At 49.7% G+C, this 24229-nt stretch overlaps 3 protein-coding genes across 3 annotated transcripts; all 3 read left to right on the top strand.

Annotated features, from left to right (window-relative positions):
* Positions 1–6794: 6794 nt before the first annotated feature.
* On the top strand, positions 6795–9469 carry LOC123616363 (uncharacterized). Its single transcript, XM_045515400.2, is given in 3 exon segments — positions 6795–8183; positions 8840–8995; positions 8998–9469. Coding segments are annotated over 3 exon segments (441 nt in total). The 5' UTR covers positions 6795–8017; the 3' UTR covers positions 9117–9469.
* A 2017-nt stretch (positions 9470–11486) lies between these two features.
* LOC141575104 (sperm-associated antigen 11B-like) lies at positions 11487–15537 on the top strand. Its single transcript, XM_074353497.1, has 3 exons — positions 11487–12052; positions 12898–13047; positions 15134–15537. Exons 1-3 carry the CDS (start codon positions 11998–12000, stop codon positions 15265–15267), a joined length of 339 nt encoding a protein of 112 aa, XP_074209598.1. The 5' UTR covers positions 11487–11997; the 3' UTR covers positions 15268–15537.
* A 3121-nt stretch (positions 15538–18658) lies between these two features.
* Positions 18659–22835, top strand: LOC105067712 (sperm-associated antigen 11A-like). The gene is made up of 3 exons (XM_045515401.2): positions 18659–19075; positions 20745–21030; positions 22399–22835. The coding sequence occupies exons 2-3, from the start codon at positions 20871–20873 to the stop codon at positions 22584–22586; spliced, it is 348 nt and encodes a 115-aa protein (XP_045371357.2). The 5' UTR covers positions 18659–19075; positions 20745–20870; the 3' UTR covers positions 22587–22835.
* Positions 22836–24229: the final 1394 nt, after the last annotated feature.

The raw sequence follows: 24229 nt of genomic DNA, 5'->3' as shown, positions 1-24229 counted from the left end.
TCTCTCAGGACCTGCATGTCATGAGGACGTTCCTCGTTCTCTTTGCCGTCTGCCTCTTCCTGGCGCCAGGTAAAACGGGCACCTCGGCGGGCAAGCTTACTGGAGGTGGAGGCCCGGAGCGCAGGGCTGTCTCAGCGAGCCCCCGGGCGCGGCCAGCTCGGGAGCGCAGTGGTGCCCTCGGCCCAGCAGCCCTGCAGGGGTACATTTGCTCCAGGAGGTGACTTTCCTCTAATGCCTCTGCTGTAAATCCTGAGCACTGTTCGTTATTATCTAGGATGGAGTGTCACAGGTTGGGAGAAGTCAGGATATGCCAGGAAAGATGCCTTTTGGTCCCCAGTCTCGTGCTCACTAACAAGAACAAAAATTTGAAACAAAAAATTAAAAGCAAGAGTAGCCAGCTGTGGATCTTTTAAAAAAAAAAAATAGCTGTGATAGAAATTAAGACAGGTAAGGAAGAGGGACAGAGAAAGGGAGAGATGGAAGAGAGAAGGAATGGAGCATGAAGACGCTGGGCACCATGCCAGTCACGGCATGACTTAAAATAGTAAAACTGAAGCTGCCATTCCTTAATCACAGGCTGCAGAGCTGGGTGCTGAGGCAAAAATATCACATAATGAAACGCATTTAGTTCTCCAATGACAATGCCGTCTTTCCTACCTCTAATTTAGTAATATTCCGAGCAACTCTTTGGGCTTGGAAGGCCCATTTTACGTGTATTTCACAGCTGCAGAGATTAAACTTCAGCTGAGCTAAGCACTTCTCTGTCAAACAGACAAGCAAGAGGGAAGCCAGGACTTGAGGCTGACTCTGTCCCTCCACAGTGAGAGGAAATGTCCTTCTCAGATCCGAGCTCCCATCTTTCTCTCCTGCTCCTGAGGACCCCCAGTGGCTCCATCTGGACCTTCCCCCAAATTATAGTCTGAGACTAGACTCATCCCAGTTTCCAAATAGCTGAAGAGAGAGCTTTCCAGAACTGACAATGAGTCCAGATTTGTACAAGACTTAATGATCTCCCCAGCGTGATGCTCAGAATTTTCACACCAGCTGTGCATGTCTCTGGTCTGGTTTGCAATAACCCTGTGTGAGTAGATTATGCACCAAGTATATGGGGGTCCCCCTACAGGGGCCCCTTCCTCCACTGGCTTTGATCAGCACATTGGCAACGGACCAAGGCATCCTCTTCAGATCCCTCATCCTTGTTATACAGTTAGTTAACACAACACAAGATTATATAATATAAAGTTATCTAATGTAACTAAATGAAGCTGACCTATCGATGGGCCGTCTCTGCACACACAGGCACACACAGCTACGTTGTCCTCTAGGTAACGGTGACGGTCGGTGACCGCCCACTGGAAGCCCCGCCGGCTGGGGTGCTCCTTCTCTTTCTGGGCCATCACTGTGGACTGGACCTAGTACAAGGACTCTCGCCAGAGTGAGGTCCAGTACCTCCAGCCTGAGCTAGCCTTGCTGCATTAGGAGGGCGGAGAGAACACAGATCCCTGTGGTGGGAGCCATGGCTCGCTGAGCTTTGGAATATTGGGGTATTTAAACTTACAAACCTATATGCTGATGCTAGGTACGACTTATGCACATGCTGCCACCAGTCCATCTGTTTTTAGCTTTATGTGTATGTGAATCAGGCATCTTCATATATTGACACTAGTTGCAATTTGTATATGTCTGACACTTCCATTGCATACACCTAAATCATGCAGCTCTAAAATGTTGCTTCTGGTACGATGTGCTGTCTGTCTTTAAGTTGAAGCCAGCTACTCAAGTGACGGTACTAAAGGCAGAACCAGCATTCTATGCAGAAAGACACAGCGATGTCTTGGAGAGCCGCTCCCCAAGTAGTCCCCATTCTGGCTCCTGAAGACATTTGATAGAATCTGGAGGGGAAATCAGAGTGAGCCTTTTAAAGCAATCTCTTAACTCGTGTCCTCCCCAGGAAACTTTTTTCTTTACTCGTGTGTATTCTTTTTCACTCCAGTCGTAGGGTGTCACCCCAGTCTCAGGTGTCCCCCTGCAGTCACCAGACAGCACCTGAGAGTGTGTCAGGGAAACCACTGACTCTGGAGGTGTTTATAGGGACAAGTCGGTAATTATCCCCAAAGAACAATAGCTCCTGTTTCCCAAAGCCCCCACGCAGCCTAAGCCAGAACGCCGGCGGACAGACCTGTCCTTCCCGGCTTCCGTCCCACATGACAGAAAGGCAGAGCCACCACGCTGAAAGCACTGCCCACTGCCGTCTCGCCTGCTGGCGGGACAAGGCCCTGCGACGGCTCGTAGAGAAGCCTTCACTGACTAGTGACATGACTGTGCCTGGTAACTGGGACGTATTTGAGAAGAGGATTAATCCAGATGGCTCCTTCCCTTGTGTAGCCAGGAATGGATTTTTTGATGAGAGATGCTACAGGCTTAAAGGGAGATGCGTTCGCTCTTGTCAGAAAAATGAAGAACTTGTTGGTCTCTGCCAGAAGTCTCAGCAGTGCTGTCTGATACTCCAGCCGTGCTGGAAAAGTTAAGAACTAGAGACCCCAGAGCAACACGGACGACCCAGACCATCTTGTTTTCACTCCAGCCTCCAGTAAGAAGACACGTCAATAAAATAAATGACTATCTTTTATTCATTTGTCAAGTGCTTCACTTAGAAGGGGAACATGGGTAGCTAACCTTGATGGACCCAGACTCCTGGCTTATTTTTCTGAAATTTTTTCATAAAGGAATTGCTCCTAAACCTCCTAGTGTTTTTTTAAAAAACGGGAATAGAAATGATTATAACCAACAAACCGCTAGCTTGACTCAGGAAGTCAACCCCAACCAACCTGCTGAGATAGACAGATGATGGACAGAGAAATGAACGTATATCTAGACAGACAGTTACACTGATGATGTGTGTTGAGATCATCTATGTGTTAAGGACCACCACGCATCATGCACCTGTCTATATAAATTAATCATCTCATCTCCCGTGCCTTTAATTGGAGACAGTTAATTAAATATTTCCAATGAACTTGTCTCCCAGTTGTTAAGTCAAATTTGCTGAAAGCAGAGGGATCATAAATATCTCTGTAATTGCCAGTAGCTCCAGTGACCAGGATCCTGGTCCCAAATTGACTTTCTACTATTCTCCTGGGAACTGGCTAACTTCCAAATTACCTTCTCGCTCTACGCACTCATGTTACCTAGTTCAAGTAAGGATTTCCTGTCATGCTCCCTAGGCCTAAGATCCAGCCTTGGTTCCACGCGGGCTCAGAAATCTTGCCTTACCTCCTTTTTAATTGCTCAAGGTCAATATGCTTAATCCTATCGGAATCAGTGAACCTTTTTATGACATTTTTCTGGTTTGAAACAATTGTGGAGTCACATACAATTGTGAAAAATAATACCAGGACATCTTCTATACCGTTCACCCAATTTCTCCCAATAGCAACATCTTGTAAAACTGTACTGCAGCGTCACAACTGGGGTACTGACACTGATACAGAATTATTCCCATGGCCGTAAAGACCCCCGTGTTGCCCTCCTAGGACACACCCTCCTCCCTCCAGCCTCCACCTCTTCCTTAACTCCTGGTACTACTAAATCATTCTCTGTTTTTACAATTTTTGTCCTTTTAGGAAAGTCGTATCAATGGATTCACACAGTATGCAACTTTTGGGGACTGGCTTTCTTGGTTTTTTATTTGTTTGGGGGAGTAATTAGATTTTTTAACGAGGGACCTGGGGATTGAACCCACAGCCTCATGCATGCTAAGCACGTGCTCTACCACTGGGCTATGCCCCTCCCTGGGGACTGGCTTTTCGCTCAGCATAATTCCCTAGAGAGTCTTCAGAGCTATTGCATGTGTCAGGAGTCCCCATTTTCATCGCTGAGTCATAGTCCATGGTATGGGTGCACTGCGGCTGCTTAACTATTCACCCCGCAAAGCACGTCTGAGTGGTTTCCTACTTGGTGCCATTGCAAATAACGCTGTTATACACATTGATGTTTATAGGGTTTTGAGCAAACTTAAGTTTTCAATATTCTGAGATAAACTGCTGACTCTTACGGTAGTTGGGAGTGTAGTTTTTATAAGAGAACACTGAACTGTCGTCCAGAGTGGCTGCTGTTCTACTGTCCCAGCAGCAATGCAAGAGAGGTCTAGCTTTTCCACATTCTAGCCAGCCTTGGCCAAAAATAGCTGTCCCCATTTTTTTTATTTCTTCTGTTCTGGTAACTGTGTATTGACAGCTCATTGTGATATTAAGTTGCACTTCTCTGAACATTAATAATATTTAACACCGTTCCACGTACTTATTTCTCATCTCTGTCTCCCCTTCGGAGAAATATCTGTCATGTAATCATTTTCTAATTGGATCTTTTTGTTTGTTTTTACTGTTAAGTTTCGAGAGTCCTTGACATACTCTTGGTATTAGTTATCTGTTGCATATATGGTTTTCAGGTTTTTTTCCCAGTTCACAGCTTGTGTTTCCAACCTCGTAATTGCACCTTTTCCAGAGCAAATTTGTCAAGTTTCGTGAGGTCTGACATATTTCCTTTTTAGGGATCATGGTTTTTGATCAAGTCTAAGAACGTTTCGTGTTGCCTGAGATACGGAAGATTTTCTCCTATATTCTTTTCTAAAAGTTTTGTAGTTTCAAATTTACATTTAAATCCATGAACTATTTAGAGTTAATGTCTCTCAAAGCTGTGCAGTGGTCCAGGGCCTTTCTTCCCCACCCGTGGATGTTCAGTTGCTCTAGCACATTTGTCCAAAAGTCTGTTTTTTCTCCATTAAGTTATTTTTGCGTCTTTCTCAAACATCAACGTGTAGGATTTTACTCAATTGTTTTGAAAACTTAAATCCATACAAACTCCTGTCCTAAATGTGAGTGGCAGCTTTATTCCTATCACCCCAAACTGGAAGCAGCCAAGCTATCCACCAACAGATGAGCTGAAAACAAACTGTGGGTCATCCATATAATGAAACACTATTTAGGGATAAAAAGCAATGAGCCATCAAACCTCAAAAAGACGTGTGTGAATATTCAATGCATATTGCTCCACGAAAGAAGCCAGTCTGAAAAGGTTACAGACTGCATGGCTCCAACTACATGGCATCCTGGAAAAGGAAGAACTGCGAGGCAGTAAAAAGGTCACGGGTTGCCGGGGTTTCCTGGGGGAAGAACAGGGAGTGGGTTTGGGCAGTGAAACCATCCTGTATGATACTAGGCCCTTGTTAAAACTCTTAGGACTCTGCAGCACGAAGATTGAACTCGGGTTCACTATGCCAATGAAAAGAAATAATTTAGGAGAGTCAGGGCTGCCCCAGGCTGGAATGCAGAGTGTGACAAAACAGTCCAGCTGCATCGTAAATGTATAAAACAGCTTCACTGAAGGCACTGGGCGGGAGGTGGGGGTGCTGACTAAGTCACTTTGAAAAGCAGTGCCATCTCTAAGTCTGAAGGTGAAACAGCCTGTTCAGAAGCATTGCAGTCCAGTCAATGGCATCGTTTCTTATGAGATACAAGGTAGAGATTCAGATCCTGCTACACACATACACTGGCACTGAACAGTCGAGCAAATGGATGGGAGATGGTGGGAGCCTGCTTTCTTACTGCTGGAGTCGGGGTTACAGATAAGCAGGAAGCGTTACCCTTGTGGGGATGGATGAGAACTGGAGACATCAGCGTGAACTCATGTTTCACTTGGAGTCGGTACAGATGGTGTCTGTTACAGGTCATTAGACAAACATGCATTTCCTGGCTCTGTCAGCAGGGAGGGCCAGAAGCAATGATGCTCCAGGAGCTGCGAGCACACCTGGGACCCAGATGCGGCTTCTCCATGTCATTCTCCAGTAAAAGGGGCCGAGGACCCTTGGAGAGATGGCGATTTCTAGGGCTGGAGCAGGAAACACACATGATAAACTCAGAGCAGCTTGAAATGCCAGCACATAATGGAGTGCTCAAAGCGAAACAGAGAGACGAAAAATGGCAGGAGTGTGCCCCAGGGACGCAGAAACCAGCTGAAAGGCCTCCCAGTAGCCAACCTGGATCCGTGTGAGTGAAATAAAGAAGTAAATACACAAATAAATAGTGCTGGATTGCAACCCAGAGTGGAACATGAATGTCCACGACTCCACACTGACGTGAATAAGCAAACACACAGGAGAAGAGACAGCGCCCCTGACTCCAAGTGACTGACGTAGGCGCTCTGCCCCCAGAGAGGCGGGCATACTTGCCCACTCCTTAAGCGTGGGCTGTGCACGTGGCTTCCTCCCAAAGAGTGCAGGACGTAAAGGGAGGGAAAAGAGCGAACTTACAGGGCAGAGGCCTGGCCAGACGACCTCAGCCAGGGCACCGGGGTCGACATCGTCCGTGGTAAGTCATGTCGATAGGACACACCCTTCACATACGACAAGAGTGGCCTTTACTCTGTGACCTTCCTCCCCAAAACATCTAATCCCACTCCAATCACGAGAAAAATGTCACACAAATCCCAACCGAGGGACAGTCACACCTGACCAGTACTCCTCAAAACCATCAGATAGGGGATTCATGGAAAAATAAGGCAAGTCTGAGGAGCCATCACAGCCCAGAGGGGCCTGAGGGGACGTGACGATGAAAGGAAATGTGGTGTCCCAGGCGGATCCTGGGACAGAAAGAGCATATTGGGTGAAAACTAAGGACATTAAGTGAAGGAGGGACTTTAATGAGTAACGACGCATCGGTCACTAGCTGTCACGCAGATGCACCATGTGTTACCGTCGGGGCCTGGGCGTGGGGTGTGCGAGAGCCCTCAGTGCTGTCTTCGCACATTCTCTGATGTCTCTTTTAACATCTCTATCAGGTGATTCTCACATCTCTGTCATTTTGGTGTTGGCATCTATTGGCTGTGTTTTTCCATCCAGTTTGACATCTCTCTGCCTCTTGGTGGATGAGTTATTTTTAGTCGGAACTTGGATGTTTTGCTTGTGGTGCCATGAGACTCTGGATCTGAGAGGAGCCTCCTTTCCCACCGGGCAGGCCCTGAAGTCGGAGTGCAACTGCCACGTGGCACAGACGTCCAGCTTCACGGCCCCCGGAGGCCCCTCCGCTGCTGCCCTGCGGGGTGAGGGCGGGCGGAGTGCCCTCCCGTTACTGCGGTGGGTGGGGGTTCCCGCTCCCTCCGCTGATAGAAGCCCCGAGGCTCTCCATCCGAGATCACCAAGGCAGGTGGGGAGAGCCCGGGGTCCCACACCTGGCTGCTCCGGCTCGTCTGCCGTGAGGGGACAGAGCCCGGCTGAGGGCACTGCTGCCAGTCGGGAAGTAAGACCCAGCACCCGGCCACATCTGCTGATGAGGGTGTCTTCTGAGGGGCAGCCTTGGCGCGGGGGCTCCCTGTCTGCACTGCAGTCTGAGGCTTTTCCAACCACCCCCACCTTCTCACCCGTGTCAGGCCCACAATGCGGTCCAAGACTCTCCCTGCCGATCCTCGCTCCTCTCCGCCTGGCGCCTCCCTAGACACGGCCTGCAGGGCCCGTCTCTCTGCCTTTGATAGCTGCTCCCTGGGGGTACCTGCTGTCCCCACCCCACAGGCCTTCTTCCAGGAGTGGGCTGCGTCTCTCCCACCTCCCACACCCCTCGTCTCTTTCACGTCGTGTGCTGATCTGTTTCTGTGTGTTTGTTTCAGCGCGGTTCTGGGCCTGGTGGGCTCGGACCCCACGGGCCCATGCCACCATTGCAGCAAGAAGCTCCGGACTGAAGTCTACCTGGGGCAAGTTAATGCCAGCTGAACAGGAACAGAACTGAAAGTCCCTTCCTCTGAGTCAGGACTATCTCTGAGACCATCTAGTCCACTTCTTACTTCAGGTGGGGAAACAAATGAAGCGACTTGCACCAGCTTCCAAACAACTCCTCATAAAGGATCCCTGCCATATGACAGTCCCCCTCCTCCTGCCCCCCGGGCCCGGTCTCCAGGCCACTTCGGATGTCCCTAGCGCCTCCCCTCGTGCTGTCCCCGGGGGAGGGATCGCCAGTGAGCGTGGCTTTTGATGAGCTTGGCCATCAGCGGCCGCACTCCGCCCGTGGAAAGAGCCGCTCCCTCCTGCCTCCCGGTAATTCCTGCAGGCTTGCTCTGTGTCTCCTGCAACCCTTGCACCATGAGGATCCTCGTCCTGCTCTTAACCACTTTTCTTCTGCTCCACCAAGGTCCTCTAGGTAAAGAGACTCTCCGCTGGACAGACCTGCACTTGCAGAGGGCAGGAGGTGGAGGGAAAACCTGACTTAGAACAAACGTCCTGTGGCACTCTGCAGCCTTTAATCCCTGCCCTGACTGAGGCCATGAGTAGAACGCAGTGCAAGGCAGCCCTCACGCACACCTCCTGGCCGCAGCAAGGCGTCACCGCTCGAAAGTGTGGGGCCCTTAGCCGTCCCTGGGGGATACACTAGCCATTCTCACTGCACTGCAGGACGGCTGCCCTTGTTCATTGTTGATTTTGCAGTAAGAGATGCCTTCTCCCCTTTCCGCTGGTGACACCCACCTGCCTCCTGAAAAGCTTTATCTGCCCAGAAGTTGACTCTGTCACCCTCCTGAATTTTACACCTTTTCATATCAAGTCAGAGGATTAGGATTAAAAGGAATGCAGTGATTCCTCTTAATACAAAAGGAGCAGGGTGGGGAGGGCGTAGCTCAGTGGTAGAGCACATGCTTAGCATGCATGATGTCCTGGGTTCAATCCCTAGCACCACATCGCGTGTCTGTCCCACCACCACTCCAGTCTGCTCCAGTCATTCCCCTGGGAAACACCACTGCGCCAAAGCCTTGCCTCTCCGCCCTGGTGCAGCTAATCACACTGACTCATTCTGTTATTTAGTGAGCAGTGACCTGGACACGGGCAGGATATGTGGCTATGGGACTTCTCGCTGCCGGACGCGTTGTAAAAGTGACGAGTTCAGAATTGGAAGATGCCTCAACACCTACGCGTGCTGTTTGAAAAAGTGGAGCGTCAACAAATTGAATCCTATGAAAGACAGAAACCCGGTGGTGCCTGGTTCCTAGAGTCGCCAACAGCTGGACCTCTGAGCTGTCCATTCTCGGGGCCTTACAGCCAGAAGGCCCGCAGTGGAGCCACTAATCCAGTTGCAAAGTGAGGACGTGCCGAGAGCTTTCACTCGGTGCTGAGCCGACGCGGGAGAATCAGCGGAACCCAGGGCCTCGGCCTGGTGTCGGTTATGTGTGAGTTTCGATACTTTAAAAGATGAACCAAAAAAAAAAAAAAACCATATCCGTTCAGCCACAAGCCTAAGTGAACATGATTTTTTCTTTGCCTGAATTATATCAATTCACCTTGGTAACTTTGGTTTTGTTTTCTGATCAGAAGTTCTGCTTAACAGTAATATACTTCTTTTGTCAATTAAAATGGAAAATGAATCCATATTAAGTGCAATGTGCTTGGCATACGCCGTACTTCAAAACAGAGACGCCCCGGGGAGAAAAAACAAAAGAGGTGATGGGGGAAGGCTTGACCCAAGCGGACGTCTGTGGCGGGTCACATCCAGCAGGTGGCAGCAGAGAGCGGCTCTGCCACTGGGCCGCGTTGGGTGGACGTGTCCCGACTCCTGATCCTGAAAAGCGGCAAAGTAAGGGGCGCGGTAAAACACTAGACCTGGCCTTCCCGCCCGAACTGTGCTTCAGGGGAACCAAATGGTGCACGAGGGAACGCTTCTCTCCACGAGAGCCGTGCAGCCCGTAAACGGAGGGGGAGCGGCAGGATGAGAATATCACTGCTCTGCGAACACCGGGGGAGAGGATGACCCAGCCGGTGAGGGTCAGTGGCCACTAAGGTGGACAAGAACAGCCACCGGGCACGAGTGCCTCCCAGGAGAGGCCCTCAGTGCCACCTGCGAGCTGTTAGGCTGGACTGTGTCTGTTTGCCCAAAAGAGTAAAGTGAACCTTCGCGCAGCCGGGACCCCGCTTCTGCATGAGGTCGACCTTGTTTCATCCCTTGATAAGCCCCCCCCCCCCCGGTTATTTCCAAGAACACTCACGATGCCCTGTCACGTCACAGGGAAATACTTTGAAATGTGTAACTCAAAAGAAAGAACAATTGTCTTTTTTTACTGTAACTGGTAGATTGTGGGAGCGCCGGGCAGACAAGTGGAGGGGAGGGAGGATGGTCCGGAAGATGGCGTTGTGCCCCCTCCAACAAAAAGGGACTTTACTTCTAAATGATGTCAGCAAGAAACCGGGTAGCACCCGACAGCCACGACTGCGTGGCAGCAGAAAGGACTTAACCAGACACAGCCCCGTGCTCATTGTATTATAACTCACGTTGCAGCTCAGCCCCCCTCGTGGGTTTTGTGTGTGCGTCCTGGGCAAGGACATGCGCACAGGGGCCAAACGTGACTAAGCACTCCAGGGACGAGAGCTGCCAATCAAGCAAGAGCCCACCTCTAAACTAGGATGTAGGAGACGGGAGAGGACACTGCCGCTGTCCCCCCGAATCAGCCCGCCTCCCGTTCCTGGAGGTGGCTTTTCCTTTTTTAAATAAGTCATTTAAAATCCTTCTGCTACATGGTGCTTTCCAACTCCAATCTGTAAACCTTATCTTTTGGGTAAGACAAGAACTGGGGTCTTCACCTCTGGGGTAACCTAACCACAGCGCTATTACCATACTTGGAAGAATTTGGCACTAATTCTTTAACACCATGTAACAGCCAATCAGAGCCCAAGTGACTCTGGTTGTTTCACAGGTCAGGGTGGGTGTCTCACAGTGGGGACCCTGAGCCTCCAAACTTCTCGTCTGGATGCTATTGGCTGCTTACTATTCCACCTGCAAGGCGCTGTGCCGGAAATCAGCACCCGGCCACCCTTCACCTCTACCAGAGGCCCCAGCCAGGGTCCTCTCGAATTGGAAAATTTCCTAATGCCTGAAAACAAAAGGCTGTGCACGATCTTATGCTAACCCTGAGCAGCAGCACCACGCTCCCCGAGGCAGAAGCCGTCCCAGCTCCTCCGTCGGTGATTGCTGCGGTGTGATGCTGGGCACCTCCCCGAGCCTCTGCACGTGGCTCCAGGCCTCCTCCTCGGTTGCTGCTTCCCTGGACGCCAAGTCTCTGTTGTACCTGCTCCACTTTCTCCATCCGCCCTCCCCTTTCTCCAGGCAGAACAGACCTATGTTCAGCTATGACCTTTTCTGTGGGCCAAAAGGTGCACGCAAATAGAGGCACTTGGGATAAACGCTTTTCCCAGAGACACTGACGTAAGGCTGGGTGTTACGTAGTTACAAAGCTCTTGAACCAAAGCCTAGGCTTCTCCCGTTGAGTCCAGGACAGGCTGCCTGGGTTGTGCAAGCCTGAGATTGTGCAGCAAAAGGAAACCTCACACCTGCCAAGAAGAGAATGAGGGGAGGGGAGGAAGCGCCTTTTGCGTAATTATCACTAGAAGAGAAAACCCAGACTCCTTTACAGAACTTATTTTCAAAGCAGAATTGACTCGGACCCGACGGCGTCAATAGTCAGGCATCCGGGGGCGGGGGGACGAGGAGACTAGAGGCTGGGGGAGAAAAGTGAAGAAGAGCCAGATAGATTACATTCGAAGGGCAGCGAGAGAAGGGCCGGCAGCCTGAGGGGGAGAACGGGAAGGACAGTTTGGAGTTGCTTTGGCGCTGCCTCTGTCCCTCTCCAGCCTCAGGGCGCGGCCGTTTGGGAGACAGGGTGGAAGCGCTGTGGCAGCTGCGGTCATGTCACCGGATGAAGGAAGAGCAGTGCTGTAGCCAGAAGCTCCTGAAATTGGTGGCCTTCTGCCCCCCACCCCCACCCCGCTTCCCCTCCCTTCCCTCGTCCTTTCTCACTCAGCGAACCCACCCGAGGCATTCAGGCATGTCATGCGCTTCCTGAGAGAAGCGGCCCGTGTGTTACTGTGGGACGCAGCCCTTCCCCGCTGCAGGCCCCCCCCCCCGCCAGCCCAGCTATAAAGGAGCCCTGCCCGCCCGCCCGCCTGCCTGGCCCGGCTGCTGTCCCCTGGGTGACATGAGGCGGTTCCTCCCTCCGGTCACCCTTCTGCTCGGGGTCCTGCTGTTTCTAGGTAAGCGCTGTGGTCATTTCCAGGCTGGGGTCCAGGCTGGGAACGCAGCCCTGGGAGCCCGTTTCCCGGGGGGTTTCAGGGAGGGGTCTCGGCCGGGGTTTGTGAACGACACTGACTGCGGGTGGCATGGCCTCCCGAACCTGATTCCATTTTCTTATCCCTCCAGCACCCCCTCCCCTGACGGAGAAGGGCAGAATGTCTCAGGAGGGACCTTAAGTTTCAGGGAGTCTCAACAGCAACATTGGTGATGCCCCCGGGGGGGGCTCAGCTTGGCTTCCTCGGGGCGGTCAGGCTCCACTGCCCCCTCTTCCCACACCTTTCCCTCTCTGACTGTCACACACACGCACGCACACACGCACGGACGCAAGTAACATCTGTCCCCCTTCCGACCCGCCCCATCCGTCCGCCACTCTTTCTTTACAGCTTTATTGAGGTAAAATGATTCACAGTGCGGTACCCTGACTTAATGTGCACAATTTTCATGAGCTGGGACATAAGAAAACACCTGTGGTCCCATCACCACAGCCAGCGGGGTGGGCACCCCAGCACGTCCCCAGGCGCCCGTGTTGGTTTGTGCTGTTGTTTTCCTGTGATAAGAACACTTAGCGTGAGGGCTCCCCTCCCAGCAAGTTGAGCAGCACACAACGCTGTGTTGTTGTCTAGAGGCCAACGCTGGATACAAGGTCTGGGACGTCTCCGTCCTGTGTGACTGGAGCTTTATACCCACTGGGCGACAACCCCGTCCCCTGCCGTCTTCACTGTCACTCGTCCTGTAAGTACCTCATCCTCATGGGTCTGCGGATGGAGAGCCTTGAACGTCCTCTCCTGTGCTGCCTCCTGAACAGGGTTATCCAGGGTCACCCATGCTACCCGCCGAGGCACGGAGGGTCCCCGAGAACCCAGGGAAGAGGCCCCTGGACAAGGAGCAAACGGGTCTCACCAGCTTCACCACCACGTAAAACGCTACCTCTTACCACGCACGCCCCCTTTCCAGGGTGAGTAACAAAGCCCATGGCAGGGTCATCGACTCGGAGACGTTTAGTGGAAGAATAGATCCCGGGAAGGTGTGCAGATGGGGGTGAGAGTGGGGGGATGTGCTTAGAAGACCCTGTGCTGGTGGCTTACGCTGTCCCTCCTGTCGGAAAGGTCATGGGGGTCTGACAGCGGGACCCCTGAAGGCCTTGTAAAACGTGGGAGCATTGAAAGGACCAGAGCAGAGGTGTCCGAGGCCACTTCTCTGACTTCCCCCAAAGCCGGTAGCCAGAGGAGAAGGCCCTGGGTCAGAATGTCCTCCCCAGGGCGGGTGGGAAGCCCGCTCCCTTGGCCTTGGGGTTGACTCACTCTGTGGGATGTACTGAGCACTTGCTAAGTGCCAGGTGGAAAGAGAGTGCTCAGGGAAGGCCTCCTGGGAGGGGGCAGAGGACGCCAGGCTGCCAGGATGGGGACTAGCCATCAGTAACTATTCTGAGTGGACCAGACTAAGCCAGGCAGCGGGCAAACTTTATCGAGAGGAGGTTTGAATTCCAACAAGAAAGGGACTCTTAACGCTGATTGCTCTGCGTCGTTGGCTGGGGTGCCTGGGAAGATGTGAAAGCTCTCAGCGGTGTTGAGATGGTCCTGGGCTCAGGGTTCACCTGCCAGCAACGCCATTTCAGACCCCTGGAGTGTGTTGGGGCTTAGCTAGACGGATAACAGGTCTGGGGAGGTGAATCTCTCGGGAGAAGCAGAGCTCTATATCTGGAGTTGGTTTCATAGCTTTGAACTTGAAACTATGCACTGTAATATACTATATATATTATTTAAAATGACCAAAGGTAGAGAAGTAGACAGCAGAATGGTGTTTGCAGAGGATGGGGGTAGAGAAGTAAACGGAGTTGTTGTTCTACAGGAGAAAGTTTTGGTTATGCTGGAGGATGCATTCTAGCCGTAGGGTGCACAACACAGCACCTTTAAAAAGTTGTTAAGAGGGTGGATCTTATGCTTTTACTACGAGAAAAACAAAAGCAAAGCAAAACAAAGACAAAGGGACACAAGGCAATTTTGGGAGGTGATAAATACGTTCATCACCTTGATTGGGGGGATGGTATCATGGGAGTGCGCATATGTCCGAACTCATCACATTTCATACGTTCCATATGTACAGGTTTTTATAGATTAAAAAAAGACTATTGATCTGAAAAGTGAAGTGATAAGAAAGTAATTTTAATGGATTGACCAGCTGATTCACTGATCTAGCCAGATGATTGTAACGTGTACTGACTGAAAGGGACCAGGACAGGAAGAGGGTAACATCGTCACACTTAATTTGTCTGAAGGTCAAATGTGAAGCCAGGGGCAGAGCCTGAGGTGACGGGTGCCGCTGGCGTGCAGCCGTCCTCCCCACACTCGCTGAGGGCCGATTCTCTGATGCTGGGCCTCTGCTCTCGTGGTGCTCATCAGCTTTTGCTTTTTTCTACACACGCTCCTTGCCTTCTTCCATCAGTTGTCATCAGTGAAAATTTGATGTCTGATAACCTCGGTACGTGCACTCTGGGGTAACATACCGGTTTCACGTGACTCAAGTAACCTGACACGTGTTTAAGGCATCGGCTTGCCCCCAGCGCTCCCTCATTGAGGGGGAGAAAATAAGTCTTTCAGTTCTTCAAACTCTACCCTCCGCTACCTCTGTTCACATGGCCCCACCTAGATGTCTCACCTCGCTTTCAGGGATGGTCCTCTCTCCCAGGGACCATCGCGTCTCAGTCCGTGCTCAGTCGGGCCGTCTCACTCCACCGTTTGCCTCGGAGAGGCCTCGTTTGTGCCTTTACACAACATGCTAAATTATTTAAAGTAAAACATTTGTATCACAACACACCCCTCGCTTTCTCTTCCCAGCTGCCTCTGAATTGACAGTTCATTGTTCAGGGAATCCAGGATCTGAGTTTGCTACTACTAGAATGATTGCACGAAATATGACAGACACGCAGAGGAACTCTGTTTCCTATCCGTCGCCGCCCCCCACCCCTTCCCCTGGGCTGGGGTAACAGCGTCTGATTCTTGAGACAGTCTGAGGAGCCTGACGTTGGGTATTTCTTTATCCAGAGCCTGAACCAGATTTCAAAGTTGTCAACTGCAAGAAAAGCGAAGGCAAGTGTCAAAAATACTGTAACTACATGGAACTACAACTAGGCTACTGCTTCAAGACCAAAGACGCCTGCTGTTTACCTCAGAACTGAGGTTGTTGACACAGAAGACGAAGCTTGTCCGCTGCCTCCCCCGGCCGTCAGCGCAGAAGCAGGTGTCTGGAGAAGGGACTGGGGAGGCCCTGAGCTTTGCTGTCTGTGCCAGCCGTCTGAACATTTTACTGCAGCAGAAGGAAAGATGAAAACTGGCTACACGTGGTCTTATGGATGCGATCTTAGAGAAGGTGCCTTAGCTTGAGATGTGCAGTATCTTCCAAATCACACAATTTTTGCTGATAAATGTGGGTGTAATAAACTTTCATAGGAAAGCATGCAAGTAATTCAGTCTTTTATTTTAAAAGTACTTTTTGAGTACCTTCTTTTGGTCTAGGCACTGAGAAATGCAATGGAGACATTACATGAAGGTAATGAATTGGAAACATGAATATTGAGAGGAAATCATCTCAATAAGTAAAAAAACAACAAAATGCTACATATTCTACAATGTGGCTACATATGGGGAAGATAGATATAAGAGAATTAAGAAAGGATTCCTGGGGAAATTTGAGCAGGATTTTGGAGAATGACTAGGAGTTTGTTAAGGGAAAAAGAGAAGAAGAGATATTCAGGCAAAGGGTATAGTTTGTAGGAAGTCATGGAGACACGAAAGAATGATTTGCTAAGAAAAGGGGCACAAGCTTAGAACCTCAAGAGAGGGACTAATGACAAGTATCAGATGAGGAGGGCGCAGGAAAATGGGGAGAAATTCTCAAAGAAAATAAATACTATACTAAAGACCTTGGACTGCTAAGCGAGGGAGGGTTACCAGGTGCACCAAGGGAGTGAACGTAATCATATTTCAATTTTAGAATGTTCCTCTGACAGGGGAGTTGGGGATGGACGGGGACTGCATGAGATTGGAGGCAGGAAGGTAAGCGGTGGTGCCTGCTCCGGTTTAGGTTTAGTTTCCTCTCCTACATCTTTAAAGTGTGGATTCCCCTGAAACTTCCAGTGAGTTTGGACTGACTTCTAACCCCTCATTTCCCAAGTAGACCAGCTGTGGCGGTCTTGGCGGGTAAACCTACAGGAAGGAGTGGTTATATTCTATGCACAAAACAAATCTGTTGTTTACCTTGGGGTTTTGCGTCGAGCATGTCTGCTCAAAAGAAGATTCAAAGACAGTTTGACAGATCAGTAAAGAAACAGCGGGATTTGCATAAACTTGCTATAAACTGTAAGTGGTGACTAGTTTTAGGCTGGAGTTAATTATTAGCGAGCTAACTCATATCAGGAAAATCTGAGTCCCTCGTTCTTTCTACATTTTTATTTAGTTCTTATGAGTTAAGAATCCTTTCTGATACTGTCATGTTTGAGTATCTGGGTTGCAGTCCAGCCTCCAGAGCTCACAGTGACCAAACCAGGGGTGCAGACCTCTTTCCAGGTTTCTTTCTGAAGAAATGTGTTCCAGACACAATTCACACTCGGGCACACTCCCGAGGCTGACACTTAGAACGGCGAAGCCAAGATCAAATCAGTACTTACAGACAAAACCAGACGCATGGCCATTTTATATAACCTCTTTGTGAAGAGGCTTTTAAAATAAGTTTGCAAGACACAAAATACTTGTACTTGCTGACTCATCCTGCGTCTCAGCAACCGCTCTTCAGTGGATGTACAGTCACCAGCAGCGCACGCTGAGCAAGTCCTGCTCGTCTGCGGTACAGCCTTGTGCCTCGTCACAGCCCTGTCATGTGCATCTAAAACTTTCTTCAGAGGGTAAAGCTCATGTCAAGTTGTCTTACCTTTTTTTAATTAAAAAAAATCGTCCTTAGGAAATCATGAAAATATTTTGAGAAACTTTGAAAAAAATCTAAATGTTCAAAATAAAGCGAATTGCTTAATAAACTAAGGTACATCTACTTAAAGGAATATTCCATATAAACATAAAAGTAAAAAAACCATAAAAACTCATAATATAAAAGTTTTAAGATAATTTTCTGTCTTAGAAATTATGGGATACAATTTTATATATTTTAAGTAAAATTATGAAAAATACATTCAAAACAAAAAAAATGATTTTAGTTTCCAACATTAAGATTGTTGGTGATTTTTAATTATTTTATCTTTAAAAATACCCTGTCAAGTTATCGTATTACTCTTCAACTTTAAATATACACTTAAGAAGACAAAACTGACTGCCTAAGGATAAATACATATGTAGATATAAACAAAGACTGTTTTGATCGTAGGCAAAGACAGCCTATAGTAGACATAAGTTGCCTTAAGAAAGTCAAATTTAACCTAAGAAATAACATTAAGCTTATAAAACATTAAAACATGTAACCCAGAGAGATGTTGGAAACTACATTGGGGATTCATAAAAAACAGGAAAAAGCTTGATTTTTTCTACCACTCTGTGGTCATTTTTGCAGTCAGCCTGGAGACAAGGGGGGTGTCATGGCTTCTCGGGGTCTGCTGTGAACCAGCAGCTCTGTCAGTCACACTGTGCTGTTCTTGTCACGGAAGTCTGCCGAGGCTTTATGGACACCTGCTGTGCCCCTGCTGGGAAGGACCCTTCAGGCCGCAGGTCATCACAGAGCCAGGTGTAACACCTGGCCGCCTTGCAGTCTACCCTCTTCGCCCACCATCCACATGCAGAATCCTGCCCGCCCACTGCGCTCCGAGAAGCCTTCCGGGGGCTTTGACCCCTTGGCTCATCCTTCCCCCCGACTCCCCTGCCATCGGGAAGTCTATCTCCTCCTCAGCGCCCGAGATCTGCTGGGGCGGGGCCGAGCTGGACGGGCTCAGTCGTGTCCCCATCTGGCCTCCTGGGATGAATAATGGCCACACCAAATCTCCTCTCCTGCCCACGCCTGGTGGTCACCACGGCTCTGCAGGCTAGGCCTACCCCTCAGCCAGCTTACCCTTATCTCTTGGGTCGAAGAAAATTACCTTACTGGACCCAGGGAATCCTTTAGTAATAAGAAAAAAAAATTAATATTATAATATCCCAAAGAAGGGAAACTGAGTTCATTAACACAGTCTATTTCTTGATGGGTCAGAAAAATTCCCTGGAGTCAGATGAGTAACGTCAGCTTTGCCTGTGAGGACCACGGGGACGGGAATGAGCCTGGCTGCGGGGAACGCCGCCAAGCCCCGCCGTGGGGCAGGGGTGCTTCCCTAGGGGGAGATGGCTCCACTAGGCCCACGGGCATCGGTGGGCACTTGCGAAGCCTGTGGCCAGTCCTCTTGCTTTCAGGAAAGACTCAGAGAATCTGTTCTCTCTTCCATCTTCTGTGTCGGAACAAACGGAGCTTTAGTTCCTTTCAACCCTGTGATTATACAAACCTGTGAACCTCTGACCAGATTAATGAGCTTATGCAACGAGCTTGCTTTTCTAGTCAGTCTTCCTTCGGAGCGGCATGCCTGATTCTCCAGACTGTTTATGAAATTCTTCCTTAGTTGGCTGCCTTCCAGGTCTGTGACTTGGACGTAGATTCTCGTCTTGAGGAAAAGGTGGGTGAGAAATCCGCAGACTATCAAATTTATTCTCCCCCAAATGAGCCGATTTTCCAACGTAGTTCATAAAATTTCCAAACTATACAGAAAACAATCTCAAAACTATACTTTTGCAACTATTGGGCTTTACTGCTAGAAAAAATACACCGTCCACCTTTACCTTAAACCTTTTCTAAGTCAGGTCAGTGTGAATAGCAAGAATGACACAAAGGATACAACACACCCTTTCCTGTTTCATCTACCGAGTGACTTTGAAAAAAATGGCCACATACTCGGGTGTGTACCTTCTGGACTTTTCTATTAAGTAACTCTTGTGTCTTGTGGCTGTACTTTCTCCATCCACGTAAGTGCATTCAGAATTATAATTATTCATTGGAACCCTTGAACTTTTCGGCCATGGTTTTGTTTGTTTGTTTGTTTGCTATGGAAGCCAGTTTTCTCGAAAGTCAAATCAGACTGCTTACACCTTTTTTACAATCTGTGATTTCAGAGGTGTATTCAGAACAAATGGTCCATAGAAAAAGAAATTCAAATTTTAAGATTCATTGTTTACTGTTTTGAGTCTGACATACACAGTCACCTTAGTATCTGTTTTGTAATTACTCAGTGCACGGTGGACCTTTTTGTTGGCAGAGAAAGGTGAAGTTCCCGAGTAATTTTCCCTCAAGTCTTACTCTCATAGGCGTTCTCGCAGGGTATGGGAAGGCCAGGGGATGAGGCTAGCTTTGGTAAGGACCCACTGCCTCTGCTTAATCTTTCTAGACCTGGAATCTGCAGAATGAATGTCTGGTCCCCCCCCTTCTGGTGCCCGCACTGCTCACCTGTGTCCTTGCTCACCTCCAGAAATGTGGGGCTGCCACTTGACATGTCCTTGTCAAAATCCATTTTCTAGATAAGACTCGGGGTCAAATACATTTGTTTCAAACTGGTTACATGAGGCAGGAGACTACCTCGAAGGGCTCTTGTAGCTGTTTTGCAGCTGTTATGAAGAATAAAAAAGCTCTTCATGCACCTATTTAAAAAATCTCCAAGATACATCATATGAAAAAAAAGTCTAGAATAAGATGTATGGACTGTTAGTATTTGTACAGAAAGGGGAGTTGAGATTCATATATGCTTAGGTATACCCAAAAAACTTCTCGAAGGATTGGTAAGAAACTGGTCAGAGCTGTCATGAAGGCTTGGGAGACAGGGTGGAAAAAGGACTTGCTTTTAACTTCTTAGTGATTGAATTGCAAGGGAAATAAATCTAAGTGATGCGGGGACTAAAATCAAATGGAAGGCAAAATGTGTAGCTGCATCAGCTGGGCATTGGAGCACCACTGTTGTTAAACCTGCATGGAAAGCTGTCTTTCCAGACCCAACTCTAATGCCATCCTCCCTTTGAAGGCTTGCCTGCGTCCCCCACTTGGGTGGGGGGGGCGCCCATCTGGCCCGCAGCACCCTGCAGAGCTCGCCCAGCACCCACCAGCCCAGCCCTCACGTCTGGACGCCCTTGACTCCCCCTAGACCGCCACCAACTCAACCAAGAAAACTTTGTCGAACGAGGGAAGAGTCTCCCCCCGTCCCCCAAGCAGACCACTTCCTGACTTTTAATACATGGATTGGATTTGCCAGATTTAAAACCTAGTACCGTATGCCATGTCTGGCTTTTTTTTTTTTTCCATTCAGAGTGTCTGTGGGGAGCATCCACGGTGCGGTGGTTTGTAGTGTTTGTAGTTGCTGTTTTATCTTCACTGCTGTGAGGGACGCACCGCGTATTCTACCGCTGGGGTGTGATGCGCCGTCTGGGTGGGTTGTGTCGACAGCTGTAAGGAATGGTGACCACTCGTGTACCTCCGGTGGTGCACTCAGACCTGCATCCATTGGGTGCCCCCCTGCGGTGGACACTGCCCGGCTGGAAGCCACTTGACGGCAGGGGCCGTGTCTTTGCACGTCTCTATCCCTGTCACCCAGCCCGACACCTGGAGCTCAGTAACCGCATCACCCCTGTTCGTTCTCTTCCTCTGCAGCCTCAGTGTACCAAGTCATCGGTCCAACCTTGCTTCTCTGAACACCAAGGAGCCTGTCTATTTTTAGGAAGAAAGGAAGAGTGTCCAGTACCTCCCGCCCACAGCCTGACTCAGCAGACCAGATAAATGCGGCCACTCCTGATCTGTGTTCCCGAAACCTATAAACGTCCCCGTTCTGTGCCCTCTTCTCTCCGCACAGGAGGGCGGGCAGGTCTGAGGGGGCCTGAAACCATGAAGGCCCTCTTTCTGCTCGCTGTGCTCTGCGGTTTGGTCCAGATGAATTCAGGTAAATATCCCGTGGTCAGGGGGGAAAGCTGCTCTTGGCCAGCAGGGACGAGCTGGGAGAGACTGGGGGAGGCGGGGCAGGAATCCACTGCCGCGTGGGTCCGTGTGTTGCCAGTGGGTGCGGGCGGGCTCCTCTGGGGCTCAGCTCTGGTCCATTTTCATCGTCCCTACAGAGAGGTTTTTAAAAGCTAAATATGTGTTTTCGGGGTCATAACATCAGACAAAGGGGCATCTTTGCTCTGATGCAAATAGGAAGCATTCACTGCCGTCTGGGAAAAGTTTGCGGAGGGACATACAGTCACGCGAATGTCAGAGCTGACTGACCAGAACTCGGCGGCAGCCCCAGACTTTACAGGGGACACGGTGCGGCCGTGCAGTCAGCAGTTACAGTCACGCAGCTCTTCCCACGGACAGCAGCCTTCCCCTGGCTTCCACAGAGAGCCGAATCCACAGAGGGAAACCGAGGCACAGCCAGCTGAAGGGATCGTCCAAGGAGGAATAGGTAGTTCCCGGGCTGTGGCTGTTCCATCTTCATTCGATGGCGAGCCCGTGTCCTCACTTGGTGGTCCTCTCCAAGCCAGGACAGAGCCGAAACGACACGGGGTCATAGCGTGCACCCCCTTTGGAGCTGAGATTTTTGTGCAAGGTTGCGTTTTTAACACAACCGCACTGTGGGTGTTTTGGCTTTTTGGGTTTTTTAGTCATTATTGATGGCATTTGCAGACAGGACATAAGGCCTTTCTTTCAACCATCTCATTCCCAAATAGAAAAGGCTTTCTTTTTTTAACAGAGGTATAATCGATAGATAAGATTACATCGATTTCTGGTGTACAACGTCACGAGTCCACATTTGTGTACATTGCAAAATGATCGCCACGGCAGGTCTAGTCAACACTCCCATTGTCTTCGGTGGTCGTTCCATCTTTCTTTTCTTGTGACAAACAGAAATGCTTTCTTTACAGGTACACTGGGTGTCATGACATGGAGAAAGGTTTTCTTTCTTCTTTTAGTTGTAGGCTGTAAAACTGAAAATTAGGCCACAAGCTGAGACTCAGAACTATGTTTACTTCTCCTAGAGACCAAGACCCACCCCTCCAGCCATTGTTCTCTGGGTGCAGGAAGCTTGAGAAACCTGATAAAATATAGCAACATATAAAAAACGTGTATATGCTCCTGGCAACATTCTGAGGTGCCGACTTCTGTCCCTGTTTTAAAGCTGAGAAACTGAAGCCCAGTTAAACTGCAACCTGTGCAGACGCTTCCCTTCGTAGGAACGCAGTAAACGTGTGAGGCTGGCCTGTGGGCAGGGTCGTCCTTCATGCTTGTACTGTATGAACTGAGTATCAACTCTATTCTATTGTGTCAATAGGGGACGTTCCACCTGGAATTAGAAACATTGTCTGCCTTTCGCAACATGGAAACTGCAGACTTTTTTTCTGCCATTCTGGTGAGAAAAAGGCTGACATCTGCTCCGATCCCTGGAATAGGTGCTGCCTACCCAACACAGAGGGGACGAGAAAAGAGAAACCAGAGACCGATGACGGACCTAGTACCTGAAATGCAAGCTTCAGAGGCAGGCAGGATCTTGAAGTGTCCTAAGGGGTTAGAAGAATGCGTAGCTTATAGTAGTAGGTGCGTACATAGTAGGTGCTCAACAAATGTTTGTTGAATGAATCCAGCACCAAGGATGAAATTCTGAGAAAAGATTTTCTTTGACTATACAGTTCAACTTAAATAAAATCAGAATGTGCACAGCATAGGCCGTGGTAGCATCTAAACTAAAACAATGAAAGCTTGCCAACGTTGCCTTTTTCTGTTTTGTTTTGTTTTTTTAAAGAGTCTCATAATTTTATAATATCCACCTCCTTTCCCTGTTCCAGGGAGCGTCCCTTAACCTACTCACAGATGGGAGTAGACCAGAAACCGAGCTGCAAACTGATCCCTGCTCCAGGGAGACAGAAATGCAGTCAGTCTGCTGGCCTCTTGTCAAATTAATGACATTTTTCCTCTCATCAAACCCAACCCCAGCCTCATCCTACTGACTCGCAGACCTTCAGGAGCCTTGGCCCCTTTCCACGGTCTTCTCAAGTAACAATGCCGATACGTCACACATAAATAGGCTTTTAAACTGTCAAACATTTACTCTTAGGTTATCTCAGCTGGTTAACACGCAGTCTTATGGGGTGTGTAACCAGGTGGAAGCGGCTCCAGCTCAGGGATGAAAGGAAATGAAAATCAGACGGTGAAGTGAACTGCCCCAGGTCAGCAATTTACAAGTGGGATTCTGGGAGTGCCTGGCCCATGAAGTGCTCATTGTTCTGTTACTTCTGAAGAACATGTTTCTGAGCAAACACAGCGAGGCAGGGCTCTTGTTCATGAGGACTCCTTGGCGCTTACAGCCCAGTTGTCCTTTGCTTTTCTCTGGATCCTGCTGAAGCTTGTCACCTGTACGGTATCTTGGAGCCAGTCATCCAAAGAGCAGTGTATATTAATCACACGTAAGACACACGGAAGAATAGTAAAGGCAGCTGTGCTGATGCCGGAGACCTCGTGCCAGGCGCCCGAGACGAATCAGATGCCTGATGAGGTTCCTGCTCGCAGTGTTTCCAGTGCTTCCTTCAGTCCGTTCGCTGCTTGAGTCCCATTTGCTCACAAGCGTGCTGAACTTACTTTGAGAGTCACCTGGAACACCTGCTTCCGGGCTCCTTCTCGGGTCCTCGCTTCAGTGGGCACCTGGCATGATGCCTTGGCCTCCCCCCAGGCTCCCCGAAACTCACTCTTGTTTGTTTTCTAAATACAATCAGACAGACGCGTGGGGTTGCATGGAGCAGAGCCTCTCACGACCACAAACATCTGGGTGGAATCTCTGTCGTCCCCTCAGAGGGCCAGGGACCTGTTCCAGACCCGGGGTGCGCGCCCTCCCAGGAAGGGAGCTGACCCGGGCCTAGCTTCAGCTCCTGAGTGGCAGGGCCAGTCCCTAAGCTTCGGGACGGGTGGACACACCCCCCGCCAGGAGCACTGTCACTCCCAGTCCGAGCCATCCGCGCACTAGGGATTGCAGAACAGACACCTCTTCCTCTGACCCTGTGCCGTTCGCCAGCCAGGCCCTTCTCCTGACTTTATTTTCCTCAAAAATAAAGTGAGGGGGCTGGTCTAGACCCCTGCGGCCCAGCACAGCTTCCCGGGGGGGGGCAGGTGTG

The sequence above is a fragment of the Camelus bactrianus genome, chromosome 26 (assembly GCF_048773025.1).
Source record: "Camelus bactrianus isolate YW-2024 breed Bactrian camel chromosome 26, ASM4877302v1, whole genome shotgun sequence".
Taxonomy (NCBI): Eukaryota; Metazoa; Chordata; class Mammalia; order Artiodactyla; family Camelidae; genus Camelus; species Camelus bactrianus.
The sequence above is the reverse complement of the archived record's forward strand: the minus strand, read 5'-3'. Positions and strand labels throughout refer to the sequence as shown.

Bases quoted from the DNA above. Each gene is read 5' to 3' on its own strand.
- LOC105067712 (XM_045515401.2), top strand. From the start codon at position 20,871: ATGCGGCCACTCCTGATCTGTGTTCCCGAAACCTATAAACGTCCCCGT. The intron at 21,031-22,398 runs GTAAATATCCCG...TTGTGTCAATAG, and splicing joins TTTGGTCCAGATGAATTCAG to GGGACGTTCCACCTGGAATT.
- LOC141575104 (XM_074353497.1), top strand. From the start codon at position 11,998: ATGAGGCGGTTCCTCCCTCCGGTCACCCTTCTGCTCGGGGTCCTGCTG. The intron at 12,053-12,897 runs GTAAGCGCTGTG...CCTCCTGAACAG, and splicing joins CGGGGTCCTGCTGTTTCTAG to GGTTATCCAGGGTCACCCAT. The intron at 13,048-15,133 runs GTGAGTAACAAA...TTCTTTATCCAG, and splicing joins ACGCACGCCCCCTTTCCAGG to AGCCTGAACCAGATTTCAAA.